The 18,724-nt window shown below is 53.3% G+C and overlaps 1 protein-coding gene across 1 annotated transcript; it reads left to right on the forward strand.

Annotated features, from left to right (window-relative positions):
- The first annotated feature begins 584 nt into the window (after positions 1-584).
- Positions 585-10,499, forward strand: SPATA19 (spermatogenesis associated 19). The gene is made up of 7 exons (XM_075909632.2): positions 585-741; positions 826-882; positions 2,542-2,658; positions 3,848-3,939; positions 5,261-5,338; positions 7,756-7,840; positions 10,321-10,499. The coding sequence occupies exons 1-6, from the start codon at positions 664-666 to the stop codon at positions 7,829-7,831; spliced, it is 498 nt and encodes a 165-aa protein (XP_075765747.1). The 5' UTR covers positions 585-663; the 3' UTR covers positions 7,832-7,840; positions 10,321-10,499.
- The last annotated feature ends 8,225 nt before the right edge of the window (positions 10,500-18,724 follow it).

Below are 18,724 nucleotides of genomic sequence, written 5' to 3' on the forward strand. Positions count from 1 at the left end.
ACGGCGGCTCTAGTGGCAGAGTGCCTCTTAGCACCAGGCTGGGGTGTTGGCCCAAGGAGCCAGTGGGCAGTGAATCACCCCACCTCCCTGCAGCACCTGGTACCCTCCACGAAGAGGAAAAGATCTTCCCGTAAACACCCTTGCTGCAGAAAGCACTGGCTGGTCCCCCCCAACTCTGGCCAGGGATTTGTAAAACCTGAATTCCAGGGCCCAGCTTGGCAACAAACACCTGGGCACGCCCTGCGTGCGTCCGTTCCCCAGCTATAAAATGGGGAGAATGCTTCCCTGTCTTGCCGGGGGCTGGGAGGTGGCCAACTACCCCTGATCTTCCGTTAGGCACTCCAGAGCGTGTGGTGCTCTAGCACCCTTAGCAAGGAGGGCCTAGGTACCTGGTAACATCCAAAGGAGGATTAGAGGCTGGAGAAGGGAGAGTCCCTACTCAGGAGCCTCCTCCTTGCCTCTTGCAGGAGCGGCCTGTGTGTGTGGGAGGCAGCACCAGGAGGCAGCGGGTTGCTGCCCGTTGCCATTGTTACCGCGTCAGCGGTTGCGGTGCCGTGGAATCCAGTGATGGAACAATGCTGCCCCCTCCGCCAGGATTCTTACGGCCAAAGAGGGGAGCTGAGGCTGAGGGAGCGGACGCCTCCCGGGGAAAGGGTCCCCAGGATGATTATTTCCACGTGGGCGGTGTACATCTTATTCCGTAAATGCATTGGCCACCGGTTCCCATCCAGCAGGGCTACGGTGAGAGAGCAATGGGCTTAGCTGCAGACTCCCCGTGGAGGGACAAGCACGAGGTTAATGCCCACCCTGTCTGATTCCTTGCAGGACATGGAAGTTATGGAGACCGAGATGCTGTCTGTGCTCGAGCACTGGCTGAGGAAGGTGAGCGTAAGCGCCCGAGAGCAGTGGCGTGTCAGAACTAGAGCGAGGTCCTAGCCAAGAAGAGGCCGGCAAGGGCGACAACCAGGAAATGGGGCACCGCGCGAGCACCCGGCTGGGAACGGGGCACTGAGCCCTGATTTGACAGTTCAGTGGCTGTCAAAAAATTGGGAGGGTTTTGATGCTTTGGTACCTTGCTAACCCCAGAGGTGGGGAGCAGCATCAGAGCCTGGTTCTGCTACATTGATACTAACTAGGGGGACCCTGGATTTTAATGTTTCGTTACCCAGATGCTAACGAGGAGGGAACCAAATGGATGAGGTTCAACAAGGACAAGTGTAGAGTCCTGCTCTTGGGACGGAAGAATCCCAAGCATTGTTACAGGCTGGGGACCGACTGGCTAAGTAGCAGTTCTACAGAAAAGGACCTGGGGGTTACAGTGGATGAGAAGCTGGATATGAGTCAACAGGTCGCCCTTGTAGCCAAGAAGGCTAATGGCGTATTAGGGTGCATTAGGAGGAGCGTTGCCAGCAGATCCAGAGAAGTGATTATTCCCTATTTGGCTCTGATGAGGCCGCATCTGAAGTATTGTCCAGTTCTGGGGCCCCCACTACAGAAAGGATGTGGATGCATTGGAGAGGGTCCAATGTAGGGTGACCAAAATGATTAGGGGGCTGAGGCACATGACCTATGGGGAGAGACTGAGGGATTTGGGTTTTAGTCTACAAAAGAGAAGAGTGAGGGGGGATTTGAGAGCAGCCTTCAACTTCCTGCAGGGAGGCTCCAAAGAGGATGGAGAGAGGCTGTTCACAGTACTGCCAGATGGCAGAACAAGGAGCAATGGGATCAAGTTACAGTGGGGGAGGTCTAGGTTGGATATTAGGAACAACTATTTCCTTGGGGGGGTGAAGCACTGGGCTGGGTTCCCTAGGGAGGTGGTGGAATCTCCATCCCTGGAGGTTTTTATTTCCCGGCTTGACAAAGCCCTGGCCGGGTTGATTTAGTTGGATTTGGTCCTGCCTCGGGCAGGGGGCTGGACTCGATGACTCCTGAGATGTCTTCTAGCTCTGGTTCTATGATTCTAATGCCCAGGTGTCGGATGGGTACGGATGAGGGGACATGGTTTTAGTGTCTGGGTTCTTGGGTGATAACCTAGATGGAGGGGCGAAATCTAGTTTCATTCCCAGCTGGCTCAGCATCAGGGCTTGTTCTGCAAAAGCCTATCTTTGAGAACAATGTCCTTCAACAGGCGGGAAGGGCTTGTGGTTTTGGTCCTCAGCTGTCAAATCCCCTGAGGGTATCCTTACTTCAGTCCACCTTCGAGGTGATTTCTTTGTCTAAGATCCACTCTAGTGTCTGTTTTATAAGGCCAGGATGTCCTCTCCTCATTGGGGCTGTATCAGATATTCGAGGACTTTTGGCAGATTCAACTCGTGTACCCTTCTATGTCTCCAGGTGGGATGGGACCGGCAAGTGTTTTCCCTGGGTGGATAGTTGCTTTGTTATTAGCCCACAGTTCTAAAGAATGATACAGTAAACCCCCAAGTGCGTAGGGACCGTTGAGATCCAACACCTGCACCGTTCATCTAGCCACTGGCCTGCCTCAGGAGTTGCAGGCAACGCTGCCGAGGAAAGTTGTTGCTCTTTTTGCTTCCCTTTCAGATTGAAGAAGAAGCATCTAAGATCTTTAGGCAGAAACTGGAAAACAAGGCGGAAACCACAGTAGAAACCAAAGCGACCTCTACTGCTGGCCAAGATTTGGGAACAATGAAGTCACAGGTATCTTCGCCAGAACAGTGTCCGTGGGGACCAGGACTGAGAGGTGGATGGGGTCTGTGATTCTGTACAGAAAGAGGGGGAAGATCAGAGCCCGAGAGGCCTAGTAACACCGTTGCCCCATGAAGCACTATGAATAGGCTGGGCTAGCGTGGCCAAGGAGGCATTCGCTGCTCCAACACCTTAACAGCAAGTGAGGTGTGAGAACCTGAATGGAACTAGCTACAATAGTAGGTTTTCCTTCTGGTGATGACACCGGGCCTGGCTATGCCAGTGAAACCGTAGCAGCTATAGGTTGCTGGACTCTGCTGGGCGTTCCCCAGGACTGGGCTGAAAGCATTCCTTGTGTCCGCCAAACCCCAGACGGCCAGGTTCCCTCGGGCTCAACACCCTCATCCAGAGCCAGGCTATCGAGTTTTTCTCTCCCCTTTTGGTATTTTCCAAACAAGGTCTCCGTTTTCCAAAATGTTCAGCAGCCGGCTCTGCCCGGCATGCCCTTTGTGTGCCGAGCTCTTTTGGAAAATCTGGCCCTTGCTGGTTAGAATGGTGCCCTTCTCCACAGAGGAAAAACTTCCCAAGCCGTCATTCCCCTGTGCCTTTTGGAGTGGCTCCTGGTTTCCTTTGTCATCCCTTGCTGTGCAGTTGAAGGGCTATTCAGATCTCATAAGAACGGCCGTACTGGGTCAGACCAAAGCTCCATCTAGCCCAGTATCCTGTCTACCGACAGTGGCCAGCACCAGGTGCAAGGTGACCCAGTCACGTCGGATAAGCTTATAGACAAATAAGCAGCTGATCTGGTCCAATGCCCACTGGAATTAGCCGAAAGTCTCTCATTTGTCTTGGCTTCAGATTGGACTCTTGGAGCTTGAGGAACAAGGAGCAGGGTGGGTTTGGGTTTTTTTTGCTATGCACACTGGTGGTTGCAGTGCTCTGATCCAGTATGGGAAATCCTGCTCTCCCCTGTCTTCCATGTGAACATGAAAAACAGCCTTTCCACAAACCTGAAATGCCCCTGCTTTGCATTCAGGTGTAATAGACACTTCTCAGCTGCCACGTTGGTCTCCTTAATGTTGAAGTAAAGTAGATTTTAAAGGGGGGTGGTGGTTCTGGTTCAGATTCTGAGCTGCGTTTCATCTTATTTCCTTTCCTGCTGCTATGAATAATAAGATCTGCTCTCCCCTGCTCTCCCTAGACCATTCAAGTCTCTAGCACAAGCCTGCCAGTGTCCTCATCCAGCCACAGTCTTCTGGAGGAGAGGACAAATATCCAGCTCATAAGATGGAGGTAGTATCCCTTGTAGTTATCCCATTGGAATTCTGCAAGGTACAGAGCTGGAGTAGGAAAGCGAAAGCCACGCAGAAGCAAGAGGGGGAAACAGAGAAGGCGATGAATGAAATGTGGTGCCAATGAAAGACGCAGAGAAATTGGAGAAGGTCCAGAGAAGAGCAACAAAAATGATGAAAGGTCTAGAGAACATGAGCTATGAGGGAAGGCTGAAAGAATTGGGCTTGTTTAGTTTGGAAAAGAGAAGACTTGAGAGGGGACATAACATCTTTCAAGTAACTAAAAGGGTGTTACAAGAAGGAGGGAGAAAATTGTTCTCCTGAAGCTCTGATGACAGAATAAGAAGCAATGGGCTTAAATTGCAGCAAGGGAGGTTTAAATTGGGTTAGGAAAAGCTTCCTACCTGTGATTAAGCGCTGGAATAAACTACCTAGGGAGTTGATGGAATCTCCGTTAGTGGTGATATTTAAGAGCAGGTTAGACAGACACTTGTCAGGGATGATCCAGACGGTGCTTGGTCCTGTTGAGAGTGCAGGGGACTGGACTTGGTGACCTCTCAAGATCCCTTCCAGTTCTGGTATTCTATGAGCTTTAATGGGAGCCAATGGATTCAGGACTGGACCAAAAGACCAGATCTGGTGTACATCAGTGCGGTGAAATCAGTGATGTGCTGGTTTATGCCAGCTGAGGGTCTATACCAAAGTGGGTGGTGTTTGGTCATGTATCAATGGAGTTTATATGCAACTATGTTGCAATGTATATTTAAAAAAGAAAAAAGCCGCAAACTTAACAGCCTCATGTTATACTGCCCAGGGCAGCAATTTTGATCTCTTGGTGGTTCTAGAACTATCATTACAATGGGGAGGTGACCTTGTTAGTCTGCAACTTTAAAAACAATGAATAGTCTTGAAGTGGGTAAAACGCACTTCATTAGATGAGTTGGAGTTGGAGTGGCAATTACAAAATCCAGGGTATATATAACAGCAAAAGAAGTACCTGTCCATTGTAGGACCAGTGTTTAATGAAGCTAATTGAGTCAGGCTGGATGTGTCCTATTCATAGCTTTTCATGTGTAAATGTGAATATCAAAGGTGAGGGGAATTGCTTCTGTCGTGCATTAACCAGTTTATTCAAGCTCAGATTGATCGTATCAAACTTGTAAATGACAGGAGCACTTTTAGCATAGAGCATTGGTTGCACTGGGAGAACATAAAGGTTGGGGACCTCCACAGAACTGGGCATGGAGGGCCTGTTGGGGGAGGTTCTTTATTGGTGACCAGGCCATCCTGATAAAAATACTGGAATGGACTTTTTCTTGCAGTCACACCCGGATCTATCGGGTATCAAGCGAGATCAGAAACGAAGCCATGCGGGAGAGGCTGGAAAAAGTACGCAACAGGTGAGAGCCTCTTGGCCAGGCCCTTCATGGGCTGGCAGGTGTTTACTGAGCTTCTGCCCAAAAGCTGCCAGATGCTGCCCCCGTCTCAAGGCTGATGCAGTGGGAGTATGCAGGTGCTGGAATGGAAACCGCATGCTGGAGCACTAGGGTAATATTGTTAGGACACTGGGAGAAGATAAGAACGACCATAGGTCCATCTAGCCCAGTATTCGGTCTGTTGACAGTGGCTAATGCCAGATGCCCAAGAGGGAGGGAACACAACAGGTAATCATCACGCTACTCCTCTCCTGTCATCCATTTTCAGACAGAGAATCGAGGCACATCATTTCTACCAATCCTGGCTAATAGCCATTGATGGACCTAACCTCCATGAATTTATCTAGCTCTTTTTGGAACCCTGTTAAAGTCCTAGTCTTCACAACATCTTCTGGCAAGGAGTTCCACAGGTTAACTGCTCTGAGTGGGGGGAGAAAACTTCCTTTTGTTTGTTTTAAACCTGCTACCTATTAATTTAATGTGGTGACCCTCTAGATCTTATGTTATGGGAACAAGTAAATAACACTTTACCTTATTCACTTTTTCCACACCAGTCATGATTTTATAGACCTCTACCATATTCCTGCCTTACTCTCTTTTCTAAACTGAGAAGTTCCAGTCTTTTTAATCTCTCTTCATAGGGGACCCATTCCAAACCCCTCATCATTTTTGTTGCCCTTTTCTGAACCTTTTCCAATGCCAGTGTATCTTTTTTGAATTGAAGTGACTACATCTGTATGCAGTATTCAAGATGTGGCTGTACCATAGTCTTATATAGTGGCAATAAGATATTCTGCCTTATTCTCTTATCTCTTTTTTTTAAATAGTTCCTAACATTCTATTTGCCTTTTTGACAGCTGCTGCACAGTGAGTGGATGTTTTCAGAGAACTATCCACAATGACGCTCTTGTGTAGTTGTAGTTAAATTAGTCCCCATCATAGCGTATGTATAGTTGGGATTATTTTTTCCAATGTGCATTACTTTACATTTTACAATATAGACAGGACTAGGGGGAAGGGCTTGGGACCCCAGGGGTCAGAGCCAGTATCAGAGTCAAGAATCAAGCTGAGGTTTGAGTCGAGCCAAGAGTCAAAACTGGACAGTGTCAGAAATCAGGCAGAGGGTCCAATACCAGCTAGTGGATCGCAGTTCCAGGGGTCGTTCAGGAGTCAGAGCTGAGAGCTTGGAGACAGAGAAGCAGACCGGTCACGCAAACTAACTAGGGATACTCCTCGTTGCCTGGACACATCCTGGTACACCTCATGGGCGTACATGGGGATGCAGCGCCAACCAGGGACTGCTAAGACACTCTATCAGATCAGCTGAGGTGAAATGTCCTGGGACATTGAACCTCTGCAGACTGTGGGTTGCAGGGAGTGGCCAGGTTACAGGTGCTATTGCCTGGGGCTGTGGGGATGTCATTTGGCTGCCTAGTAGCCCTGCAGGCCTGAATCCAAGTTGTGTTGTGTCTTTATGCCTGATACTCCAAGTGGGTCCCAGGGAAAACTCTGCTAGGCCTCCATATCCGAGAGAGAATTCAGACATTTGTGCTACTATCTAGGTTTGCCACCACTTGGAAATCCAACAAAAGTCCTCGAAACCAGGTGTTCTTCCAGAAGGAGAGCCCAGGTTTCTTGGCTGTCCAGGGTCTTCCCTGGCTAGACATCAAGTCAATTGTCACCGTACTACCACAGCTGCTCTGCCAGCTGGAAACGAACTCCTTGTCCCTTTGGCACAACCAAAGCACAAGGGGAATTTCAAGTGAACGGCAAGATGGAATGTTTCCATGTGGAACAAAAGAAATACATTTTCTCTCCACATGTGTTTAAACAGCGAAGCCTAGGGTGCCTCTTAGAATGATAGGGCCGAACATTGATATGGAAAAGGAAAATACTGAGTGCTGATAGTTAATGCAAAAATTTTTGAAGAGAGAACACAGCCCCCTGCTTCTGGGTTTAAGCCAGTCTCCAGAGATTTGGGGATAGGGTTAGGCCTTAGTAAGGACAGTTTATCCCACCTCAGCATATTGTAACAGTCTTGCACCTTCCTGTGAGACCTCTTGTCTGGCCACTTGTCCTGGCTGTTCTTATGTGTCAGGGCATCTGTAAGACGTCCAGTTCTAGCTTATACCTCTGCAGATTCAACTGCAACATGTGCTTTGTCAGGGCGTTTACCAGTTGAAGATTGAAGTGTAGCTCTCCCTAAATGACCTCCGGGTGCAGGACACTGATATCAGAACCCAAATTCTGCAGTTAGGCAGTAACACAGCTCACGTCCTGCAGTGATAGGCATGTGTGCAAAACCAGGAGCTGGAGAAATGGAAGATCTCCCCGGTGCATTGCCGAGTCTGGCACCTCCCTATAATATCTTGTTTCTTCAGCGTGTCCCAGGTCATGCTCCAAGCAATGCAGAACAACAGGTCGAACACGGATATCCGAGCCACAGTTTCAAGCTAAATATAACAGGTAAGATGTATGGGCCGTTGGAGATGAGATGCATTCCTGGGTTCAGTGCTCTTTGCTTTCCCAAACCTGCCCCTGGGAGTTATTTTAGAGGGGCTGCCGTATTGCCACCTTTACTTCTGCGCTGCCTTCAGCGCTGGGAGGGGGGTCGCCGACTGAAGTCCCACCCTGCGGGGAGCAGCACAGAAGTAAGGGTGGCGATACCACCCCGTGCCATCTTTACTCATGAGCTGCTGCTGGCAGTGATGCTGCCTTCAGAGCTGGGCTCCCAGCCAGCAGCCGCCGCTTTCCAGCTGCCCAGCTCTGAAGGCAACGCCTACACCAGCAGCAATGCAGACGTGAGGATTGAAATGCTGCAACTCTCCTCCTACAGTAACCTTGTGACTCCCCCATTCCCCTTTGCCTCAGAACCCCTGCCATTACACCGCCATGACATTTCACATTTCAATAGCTGAAATGGACCATGAATTTGATAGGCGTTGCACACCTGACTTAGGCATCCACGGACGTCTGAAACTGGGCTCCCCACGGTGGCTCAGTGGAACCTTGCTGACCTTATCTCTCCTGTGCAGAATCCCACGGGATCCGGTCCCATGCCATCCTGGCTGGCCATTTTGGGATCGTGTCAACTGTCGCTCTAAGCCACCCAAGGGGCTGAGGGTTCACTTACTTCATCAAGTTCTACCAGGACTGCTTGCTGTCAATACCTGAAAACAGCCTGGGAAGCTGTCCCGGCCAGCAACTGCTTGCCAAGTCCATCTGTGTGGACTAGGCCAGAGGGAAGGCACCGAGTTTCTTTTCCATTGCCTGGGGTAGGCCTGGTATTTTGCCCAGTATTTTGCCCTACACAGGGAAAGGTGGTGATTCTGTTCATCTTTGCTTTCTGTTCTCAATGGGCTCCGATTCCTGTTCACCAAGAGTTAGGGAGCGAGGAAAGTCTATAGTTCTAGGCAATGTTCCCTCTAATTTTTTCCATCCATGTGCGGAATAATTTTTGTTCTCTGCGCTGAGGCATGTGCAAAACCAGTAGAAACACATGCTGCCAGCGGTGGCCATTTGAATCTCCCCTGGGTGGCCACCCAAACACTCAGCTTACCGGGGTCACTGGTTCTGGGGTCTAGTTGTATCTTGACACCCAAAGTCAAGTGTTGGGTTCTGGCCTGGGCTCTGGTGGTACGCAGAGGAGCTGTGATGGCCCCTAGGCAAATCCCCACCCATTTGCAGAGAAACACAGTAGATCAGCGAAGGGCAAGAATAATGAGTGGGTTGTCTGAGTGGCCCTACTTCATCTCTGTAGGCCACATGATCAATGGTGGGCAACCTGCAGCCCGTGCACCCCCTCTCTGCCCCCTTCCTCCACGTCCCACTGGAGCCCCACACTTCTTACTCCTCCTGCCTCCCAGCACTTCCAGAGTGCCACGAATCTGCTGATTGTTGCTCTCCACTCTTCTGCCTCCCTCCCAGAGCTGGAGTGCTGCAAACGCACACAGGCGGTCCACACACCACAGGTTGCCCACCACAGTGATAGATGCTGGCAAACACACCGGGGCTGGTCTAGCTTGTGCTGCCCTCTGGAGCAGAGAGCATCCAGGAGAGACATAAGTGGTTTAAACAGCAAGGAGCCCTGTGGCACCTTAAAGGCTAACGTTTCTTTGGGCATCCGCTTTCGTGGGTCAAAACCGCTTCGTCAGGTGCATGGAGTTTTGCGGAGGTGGTTTGAAAGACACCCTTGCCTCCTCCTCCTCCTCCCAGAATGCCTCTTCTGTGTGGTGGCTCCCGAGACGCCTGGCACAAGAGCTAGCCCAAAGCCTGGAGTAACCCTGATCCCCTTGGTGAGATATTGGGCTCTGCCGTGGCCTGAGCCAAGCTGACTAACTTAGCATCTCTGAAACCCAGGGCCTTTAAGGTGAGCTGAGCCGGCCAGCCACATGCTGAGGCCCCTCCGAGGCCAGGTTTGAAGATGTTGGCCTTGACTTCTCCAGGCTGGTGCAACAGGGGACAAGAATCCTCCTCTTCTTTGTGGGGCGAGAGAGGTTGTGAAAGGCCGTTAGCAGCTGTGATGCTGAGGTCAGCTGGGCTGCACTTACGAGAGCTCTCTGCGGGCCATCCCGTCCTGGCAAGAGTCCTGGCAGTTGAGAACCGGCAGAGATGGAGTCCTCTGACCTGTAGGGTACAGTGCCAGCCTCCCCTCCTGAAGAAGTGTCCATTGGCCTGTAAATCGTTACAGATCTATGTGCTACGGCTAGTGAGGACTGTTAGCAATGACCAGCAGGAAGCTGTTTGAACGAAAGTACTGCTGTCTAAGTTTTGCATGCACCTCCAGCCGATGGCAATGGGGTTGTAAAACTCCTTAAATAACAGAAGTGCTTTGTGCTCGGTGGGGAAAGGTGCTAATCCTATTTACCTCCCTAGGATTCTGTCCCATTGGCTCACCCAGTGCCCTAGCGCTCGTACTCAATGCTCGCTTGCTTTTTCTTTTGCAGAGATGTGTCCAGTCTGGGCCTCCCACTGCCGAGATGGGCTGCATTGGAAAATTTTTCCTCCAACCCTTTCTGAGCAAGTCTGGCAAAAGTATTGTATTGTTATGACAACGGCCTTACACCTCCTCTTTTGTACACCCGAGATGGTCATTAAAGACGCTTGTTATGTAGAATACGACTTGCCCGCTCTAAGGCAAAGCTGTATTCAGGGAGGCATGTCTGTGCGGCTCTCTGGCCTGCATAGCAATGACAGGCCACAAGATGGGGATGTTGACTTGCAAGATGGCAGTGCAGCGAGATGGAGGGGAGGAGAAAGAGAGAGAAGGTGGCAGGAATGAAGGAAGTGAGGGGACCCCAGAGGGATAAAGTAACATGCATGACCGTAAAAGCCCAGAGGTGTTTGTGCCTCTCTCTTGTCTGGCAGTGCCCAAGATGCTCCCCACCTATGTAAAGTCCCCGCCTCAGAGGCTAACAATTTAAGGCTGGCCAGACATTAAGGAAAGGGGAAATCACAATTTTTATCCATATCATCCAGCTGCCCTGCAGGCAGTGGGAAATGTTTTAGAGGGACCGAAAGGGGAAGGAGTCTGAGGGGCTCTACTGTGTGAGGTGGCTGGGTGATGTAGGCACAGATGTGAGTATCTCAGAATCCCCCCGCTTCTCCAGAAGGAGGGAATCGCTGCGTCAGCTCTGATTTTCCATATCGGAACCCTCCTCCAATAGCCTTTTGGACACGAGTTGCCCCCTGAGAGGAGAAATGTGCCCCAGGCTCTATGTAGACTTGTGTAGTTGCATTGCTCAGTGACTGGTCCCTGCTGTGCTTGGTGCTGTACAAACACAAGATACCGGCCTGTCCCCGATGGGCTTACCAGCTGGAGCAGCGCTGGCAGGGCTGTGCTGAGGACTTGCTGCTGAAAAGTCCCCTGAGGCTCCTTGTCATTCTTATTCTGTGATTACTACTTGTGGCTGGGGAGCCCCTACGAGACCTTTGATCCGGGGCCTTATGGTGCCAGGTGCTTCAGAATCCTGGAACAGCGCACAGATCGTAAGGAGGAGACACGTATTAGACACGATGCGCCTAATGGGCTGTGTGAGGACACAATAAGGCCACGGTGGTCAGCGTGACGGGGCAGTGCCCTTAGCAAACCAGCAGTCGGTCTGTTGTCAATCATCAGTTGCCTTGTCTAGTAATTGCTTCCCTAACCCCCGTAGTCACCCCCTGCCCTTGGCTGCTGCCTCTCTGGGACCCCAACCTCCTGCCGAGTGCTGCTGCTTTGATCCCTCCCAGCAGACCCCCCCCCAGAGAGCATAGCAAGACACCTGGTTTCACCTGCTGCCGATCCTTGCTCTCTCGCTAGCTGGTCCTCCTGCTTGTTGGGCAGCAACAATACACCCCATGTGAGGGAGAGAGAGGAGGCAAAGCCATTGTTATGGCGATTACAACCCAGCTTCTCCAAGCTGCTGGCAGGAGCAAACTCATTAAATGCCTCCAGTGGAGCTTTGTTCCACACGTGACTGAGCCGGGGTGCGGGTGGGGGGGGTAGAACCAGTGTCTGCTGCACTGTTACCGAGGGGAGGGGCACTGATTCATGCTGGATTAAAGGGACATGAATGGCAAATGTGAGCCAGGACCAAGGCATTTGTGTCGCTAAATAGTGCCAAAGAAGCTCGTCACGGTGTTAGTGGGTCCTGGATTTCGCAGGGGCATGGGGCAGCGTGTGGCTGCAGCAGGAATGCTGAGGGGTCCTTGGTCCGGAAACTAGCGCTTGGCACGGCAGAAGCGCTGGGACGATGTGTAAGTCTGAAGGTGGGCCTGGGCCAGCCTGCAGATTGGGGAGGTCGCCATGGAGCAAGCAGAGGATCCCAGCGTGAGTGTTACCTCAGACATTGCTCGGAAAGGCCAGCTGGTCACAGCTCAGGCACCGTGGCCGGCCCAGGACCTCCTCAAGATTGTTGACTTCCTTGCTGGGACCCTGACTGCCAGGCAGGAATTTTAGACTGCCTTCCCTCAGGGCTCCCAACATGCCTCTCCCTGACTGCGAGAGGCTGACGGGTGAATGGCTCTGAGGGAAAAATGAGGGTTTGCGTAGCAGGCGGGGCTGGGAGCAGTTAGAAAACATGTCTTTGAGAGAGACTCAACCTTGATTTTATTGGTTCCTTAAGAGGGGACTTGATTGCAGTCTATAAGGGCCCCCGTGGGGAACAAATATTTGATAATGGGTTAGTCTAGCCGAGAAAGGTCTAACACGATCCAATGGCCGGATGTCGAAGCTAGATTGGAAATGAGGCCCACCGTTTCAATGGCGAGGGTAAGGAACCATTGGCGGTGAATTGTGGCAGGTTGTGGCTGACTCTCTCTCACTGGCAACTTTTAAAACTGAGGTGGAATTGTTTCTCTAAAAGCTCTCGGCGTTCTTTCAGGCATTTCTCTGGCCTGTGTTGCACAGAAGGACGTGGCCGAGGATCACAGTGGTCCCTTCTGGCCTTACGGTCTCTGGATCTATGAATTTTGAAGGGCCCTCTGGGAGAGCAGTGGTAATTTCCTGCAGTGCTGTTGTGAAATGTGATTGAATTACAGAGAAGTGGCCCTGCGGTGCATTGTATTCAATGAGGGGTTTGTCACAGTACCGGCTAGGTCTCTCTGAAATCTCTGGAGGGGGAGATGCAACCAATGTGGGACCTGGGAGTTCAGAGGACCAGAGAAGAATGGGTCTCTGGGGACAAAGAGGGGGGAGTTGTTTCCCTGGGGAGGATCTAGGGGGCTGAGGAGCGGACCGTTGTCTGCTGATTGATAGTATCTGAGGCCAAATCAAAGGTGCAAACTGTATTTAAAACAAAAGTCTGAACTATTTGTGGTGGTTCTGGTTCTGAGACCGTTAGGCGCTTGTGTAACCCTGGGGAAAACCCAGTTACGGGTTTTGACACCCGCCACAGTCCCTGTGTGGTGGGGTGACTGCCCCACACTGGCCAGAAGGGGTTCATGAAGGTTGGCCTCCGCAGAACCCTAGCCAATGAGGGAGAGGCTTTCAATGAGCCAACCAGGGTGTAACTCGAGGGGCAGCCCTGTATATAAGGAGCTGCTCAGCAGAGCGAGTCAGTTTGGCTCTGACTAGGGAAGGGGCAGGACTGGTTCCCAGCGAAGCACCTTCTGGAGACCACTGCTGGGTGGGCGTACGGAGGCGGCTCCAGCCTGATACCTGCCATGCTGCAGGCCTTGCTTCAAGGGCCAGGAGGGTGCAAAGGGACACAGGGGAAGTGGCCCAGGGGACTAGAGGCAGTAGAAGAGAGCACGGGAGGGCAGGACAAGGCTGCGCCAGAGGGTCGCTGGATAGGGACCCAGAGTAGTGGGTGGTCCTGGGTCCTCCTCCTCCTCCCCCCCCGCCCACTGTGGCAGCAGAGACACCCGACTGCTGATAAACCCCCTGGAAAGGGGGTGAGAGACAATTGTACCGGGCAGTGTCCTGAAGAGGACACTGTGGTTTGGGGGGTGATGGGGCCTACAACTGGGGTGTGGAGTGAGGACCCGGGGGGATACCAGCCAAAAGGAGGCACGCTGTGGACTAAAGGGCTGTGTCTAGACTGGCACGTTTTTCCGCAAAATCATCTGCTTTTGCATGAAAACTTGCCAGCTGTCTACACTGGCTGCTTGAATTTCCACAAGAACATTGACGATCTCATGTAAGATTGTCAGTGTTCTTGTGGAAATGCTATGCTGCTCCCGTTCGGGCAAAAGCCCTTTTCTGGAAATGTTTTTGCACAAGAGGGCCAGTGTAGACAGCTGAAAACTGCTTTGTGCAAAAAAGCCCTGATGGCGAAAATGGCGATCTGGGCTTTCTTGCGCAAAACCGCGTCTAGCTTGGCACAATTTAGACGCTCTTTTCCGCAAATGCTTTTAACGGAAATACTTTTCCGTTAATCTGAAAATCATGCCAGTTGAGACGTAGCCAAGGACTAATTCCCTGGAGAAACCAGCAGGAGGTGCGGTGGCAACGAGCGCTCGTCCCGAGACACCCTGGTTGGGGTCAATTGGCCTGATCCCTGCAAGGCACCTGGGTAGGCTCTGGTCTTGTTGTTAATCTGAAAAAACTAACGCGCTTGCTAGGAAGGAGCTGGGGCGGGGGGTGACTTGTAGCTAGGGCCCTTCTGCTGCCCGTATCCTCTGGCGAGAGAGCCCAGGAAGCAGCTGGGCTCCTGGGGAAGATCCTGGAAAAACCCCTCACAGAAAGGAGAGGCGTTCAGCTCATTACCCGGGAAAGGCGATGGCTGAGGAGGCAGGAGGCTACAGCCCGGATACGGCTGCAATTGCCCTGAGTTGTGACACTCCCAATTAGGGTTATTGGGGGGGGGGATCCTCTTCCTTCTCCCGTCCCCTTGTCCCCCTTCTGCTCAGCCGAAAGAGGCACAGCCAGGTAAAGTTCCCCTCACTCAAGTTGCTTAGCAACACAACCCACCTGTCTCTTCCAGCGGGGGTTCCCCTGCCTTGCACGGGGCCACGCCCCAGGGAGAGCTGGACACCGGGCCCTCGGCTTGTCGGAAGGAGTATTGGCTCTGCTTCCTCCTGGGTGGAGCCCGGGGATGAGAGGCTGCAGCCGGGAGTTCAGCCTGCACTTTGCGTTGCTGCGCCTGGCACTGGAGGCGGGCGGGCGGTGGGGGGAGCGTTTCTAAGGGAAGCCCCGGTGGCCTACGCTAGGCAGACCGCATGGCCGGAGGCGCCGTTACAGCACATCCGTGAATTATTGATCGGTGTTAACGCTACAGCTCAGACAACACCATTACTGACTTGGAGTTCATGTTTAAATCATCGCTCCAACGGCTCTGAAATATGCGATCTTTTATTTAATGTGCTCAGCGGCTCTCTGAGCCTCGCGCCTTGTTTGTTTTCCATGCTCTTGCCTGGGGCTGAGGGGGAGTGGGCAAGCAAACCGAGTGCCACTGGGACGGGGCAGATGGCGGGATCCAGGCTATGGGCAAGCAGTTGGAGAATGCATACAGCAATCACAGAACACTAGAACTGGAAGGGACTGCAGGATAGGGTTGCCAGATGGCTGAAACAAAAATACCGAACACCCCCCCCCCCAAAAAAAAAACACTGGGAAAAAATTTTGTTGACGGAAAGGAAAAAAAGAAAAAGGCGGGAGGGGACCAAAGTTGTTGAGCAAAAAAACCCCTCCAAGAACCTGGATCACTGCTAGGGGTTACCAGGTAGTCCGTTTAAAAAAAAAAAAACCCAAAACCTTTATCATTGGAAGCGGGGGGGGGGGGGGGGAGAATGGCCAGGAAGGGAGCAGTGCTGGCCTGGAAACAGCTAATGGGAGGGGGGCAATGGGGCTGGCTGGGGGAGATAGGGGGAGGGGGAACGGGAAGCAGGGTTGGTCATGGGGTTGGGGGGTCGGCCGGAACGGGGCTGGCTGCGGGATATTGGGGGAGGGGGGACCGGCTGAGAGGAAGAGGGCGGGAAGCAGAGCTGGGAGGGGGTGGGTGCAGGGGTCTGGCCAGGGAAGATCAGGAGGGGAAGTGGGGGAGAACCAGCGGGCCGGGAAGGGGGGATAAGCAAATTGGCTGGCGGGGAGCGGGACTGACCTGGGCACTTGCTGCCCGTCCTGCGCAGGATCCCGAGGATGCACGAGCGATGAGGAGGCTTCCCCTCCTCCTCACATTCAACTGACTGAGGGCTCCCGGCAGCAATCGCGGCCCCACCTCCCAGCTGGGACTCCCAGCCGCTCCCCGCTGCCCCTTTCCCCCTCCCCCCGGCTTCCGTCCGGTACGCAACCGGAAAAATCAGAAAACACTGGACATTTCACATGTCCGGTATTTTCTGGGTTTTTTTAACCAGACAGCTCACGCAAATACCAGACTGTCCGGTACAATACTGGACACCTGGCAACCCTAAAGGTCATCAAGTCTAGTCCCCCAATGCAGCCAGGGGGAAGGTGGGTACCAGGTTCTTGGAGCGGGACAGAGAACGGCTTGCGTTGTGGATTTTGTTCTCTTATCAATGAGTCCCATGGGGTATATCTAGACTACATGGCCGCAGCGCTGTGCTGGCTCAGCTGAAACGAGGTTTATGGGAGCGGTCGACAAAGGCTTTCCCCGTCGACCGATCCGCGTCTTGACTGCCGCGCTGTGCTGATGATCAGCTGAGCCGGCACAGCGTGGCAGCCACGTTTATTTTAATGAAGACGGGGATATTTAAATCCTGGCTTCTTTGACTATGTCGGATAGTCTAATTTACACGCCTCAGGCAGCAGAGCCATGTAGTCTAGACATACCCATGGGCTCCCTCTCGGGGTGAGTGTGCGCAGGGGCGTGTTTGGGTTTTCAGGACGTCAGCGCTGCTCTGGGTTTGTGTGAGGAGAGTGCCTGGTTCTGCGAAAGGAGGGTTTGCAGGGGCTGGAGTTGTTGAGGGATTTCTGTCCACAGCCCATCTCCTCCCCAGAGAAGCTTTCTCGCTGTGCTTTCTCCAGGCTGCTGAGCCATGGGACTCTCCCCCACAGTGGTACCCTGGAGCATTTGGCGGCTTAGCAAGGCGGAGAATCTTGAAGGTAAGGGCCACTCTGCGCTGGCTTCCCAGAGAGGGGCAGCTTCGAACTGGCGTCAGAGGGGTCTGCCTTTCCCAGACACACACAGGCACTGGTCAACCGCTGTGCTGTGTGACACCTTACCAGTCTCTTTGCCTCCCGGCTCCGTGTGGAGGTGGGTGCCCGGCAGCTCCCAGGGCTGGCATAATTGGAACCCACCACCCCTGGGGCCGGAGGCTGGCGCTTTGTCCACGAGGTCACCAGAGGACCGAGCCCACCACCCCACCTTCCCCAGATGCCTGCCCCTGCCCCGTTTCAGCCTGGCAGCAGCACAGGAGCGGAGACAAAGGCTTTGTGCAAGGACACGGTTATCCCCTTCCTGAAACTCAAGGCAGGTTTTTTGATTGGCTAGCTCCCGGTACCAACAGGAAGGGGGAGAGTGGATGGGAAATCAGAGACTGGCCATGCCAAGGGACAATAGAGAGAGGCCAATGAGCCCCGTCAGGCTGACTGACAGGGCAAACAAGCTAAGGAGGGAGGTGGGAGGCAAGAGAGGTCCCGTCCTCCATGTGAGATGGAATTACCTGGGTCAGCCAGTGTGGGGCAGAGCTAAGGGGAAAGCAGGGGAGCGATGGAGCAGCCCCTCAGAGAGCGGATCCATGTTGAGAGCCTGAGCCGAGCTGTGCAGGGCTGTAGCACCCGGGGCCAGAGAACAACCCAGGGGTGGGAAGCAGAGCAGCACCAGTGCCCAGGCAGAGTGGAGCCGGGGCTGGAGCAGTCGTGCAGAGAGCAAGAGGTGGACCCTGAGCGGAGGCCCCAGTTTCAGGGAGGTGCCCAGCCAAGCAGCCTTGTTTGGATCATAACCCCAATGCAGGAGGGGGGCGTGATGCTGGGGAGAAAAGTTCTGCCACCCAGAGCAGAGGGGGTGTGGCCACAGCGAGAGCAAATGTCTGACCCACGGCGTGGCCGGGGGCCTGGGACGTGTGAGAAACGGACTGAACTGGCCTTACGCTCCAGTGCTGTTGGTTTCCTTATGTTCTAACATTACGTGCCGTTTAATGACCGGTATTTGCTTTGAACTGCATCTAATGGCCAGTGGGCCAGGGAAACAGCCGGGGTGGGAGCGAGCACCCCGCTGTGGAGACACCCTCACTCATGCCCTGGTGACCATGACAAGGTTGGGGGCTGAGACCCTGCTGGTCCCACCCTTGTTGGGGTTCCGAGGACTCTGCCTCACAGGAGCGTGGCTGGGAAGCCCTGGAGGTCCGGGAGGCCTCTGGGTAAAGGGACTGGGACCGAGGACTCAGATCCTTTTGCCGGGGTAATGTCTAAGCCAGGAAAGTTGCCCTCGAGAGAGGGACTGTTTCCCCCACTTGCACTTAGCTCATCAAGGCATCCCTGTGTTACAGCCCTGGCTCTGCCTTCAGCTTTACCGTGCCTGGCTCTGGGGATACCTAGGCCTGCTGCCCAGGGCAGTGCCAGGTTTGTCTCTCCAGTGCCTGAGATGCGCAAAGGGCTCTGCTTCTCCCAGGCCCATCCATGCACAATCCCTGCTGCTTGGTCCCTCGCAGCCAGCTGAGAGCCGGGTTGTGTGTCTGCATCTGGCACAGGCTTTGCCTCCCACCTTCTCTGCTAGTGCTAATGGGATCTTTCCCCACGTGTAACAGCCCTGGATCACAGACTATGCCAACCCCCACCACAGCGTGCGCCCTCCTCGGCTCCCGGCAGCCGTCCCCCGCCAGGTAACCCCCCCGAGTGCGCCCCGCCCCCAGGGAGCAAGGGGCCAGCACAGTCGCTCTGTGCTCGACTCCCAGAGTGAGACGAAACTTTCATCGTCCGCTCTCGGGATCAGAGGAAAGATGGCAGGCACTTGGGAAAGGCAAACACAC

This window comes from Pelodiscus sinensis, chromosome 25 (genome assembly GCF_052426305.1).
Source record: "Pelodiscus sinensis isolate ZL-2025 chromosome 25, ASM5242630v1, whole genome shotgun sequence".
Classification (NCBI taxonomy): Eukaryota; Metazoa; Chordata; order Testudines; family Trionychidae; genus Pelodiscus; species Pelodiscus sinensis.

Coding starts and splice junctions, on each gene's coding strand:
- SPATA19 (XM_075909632.2), top strand. CDS start 664: ATGATTATTTCCACGTGGGCGGTGTACATCTTATTCCGTAAATGCATT. Junction 883..2,541: donor TCGAGCACTGGCTGAGGAAG/GTGAGCGTAAGC, acceptor CTTCCCTTTCAG/ATTGAAGAAGAAGCATCTAA. Junction 3,940..5,260: donor ATCCAGCTCATAAGATGGAG/GTAGTATCCCTT, acceptor TTTTTCTTGCAG/TCACACCCGGATCTATCGGG.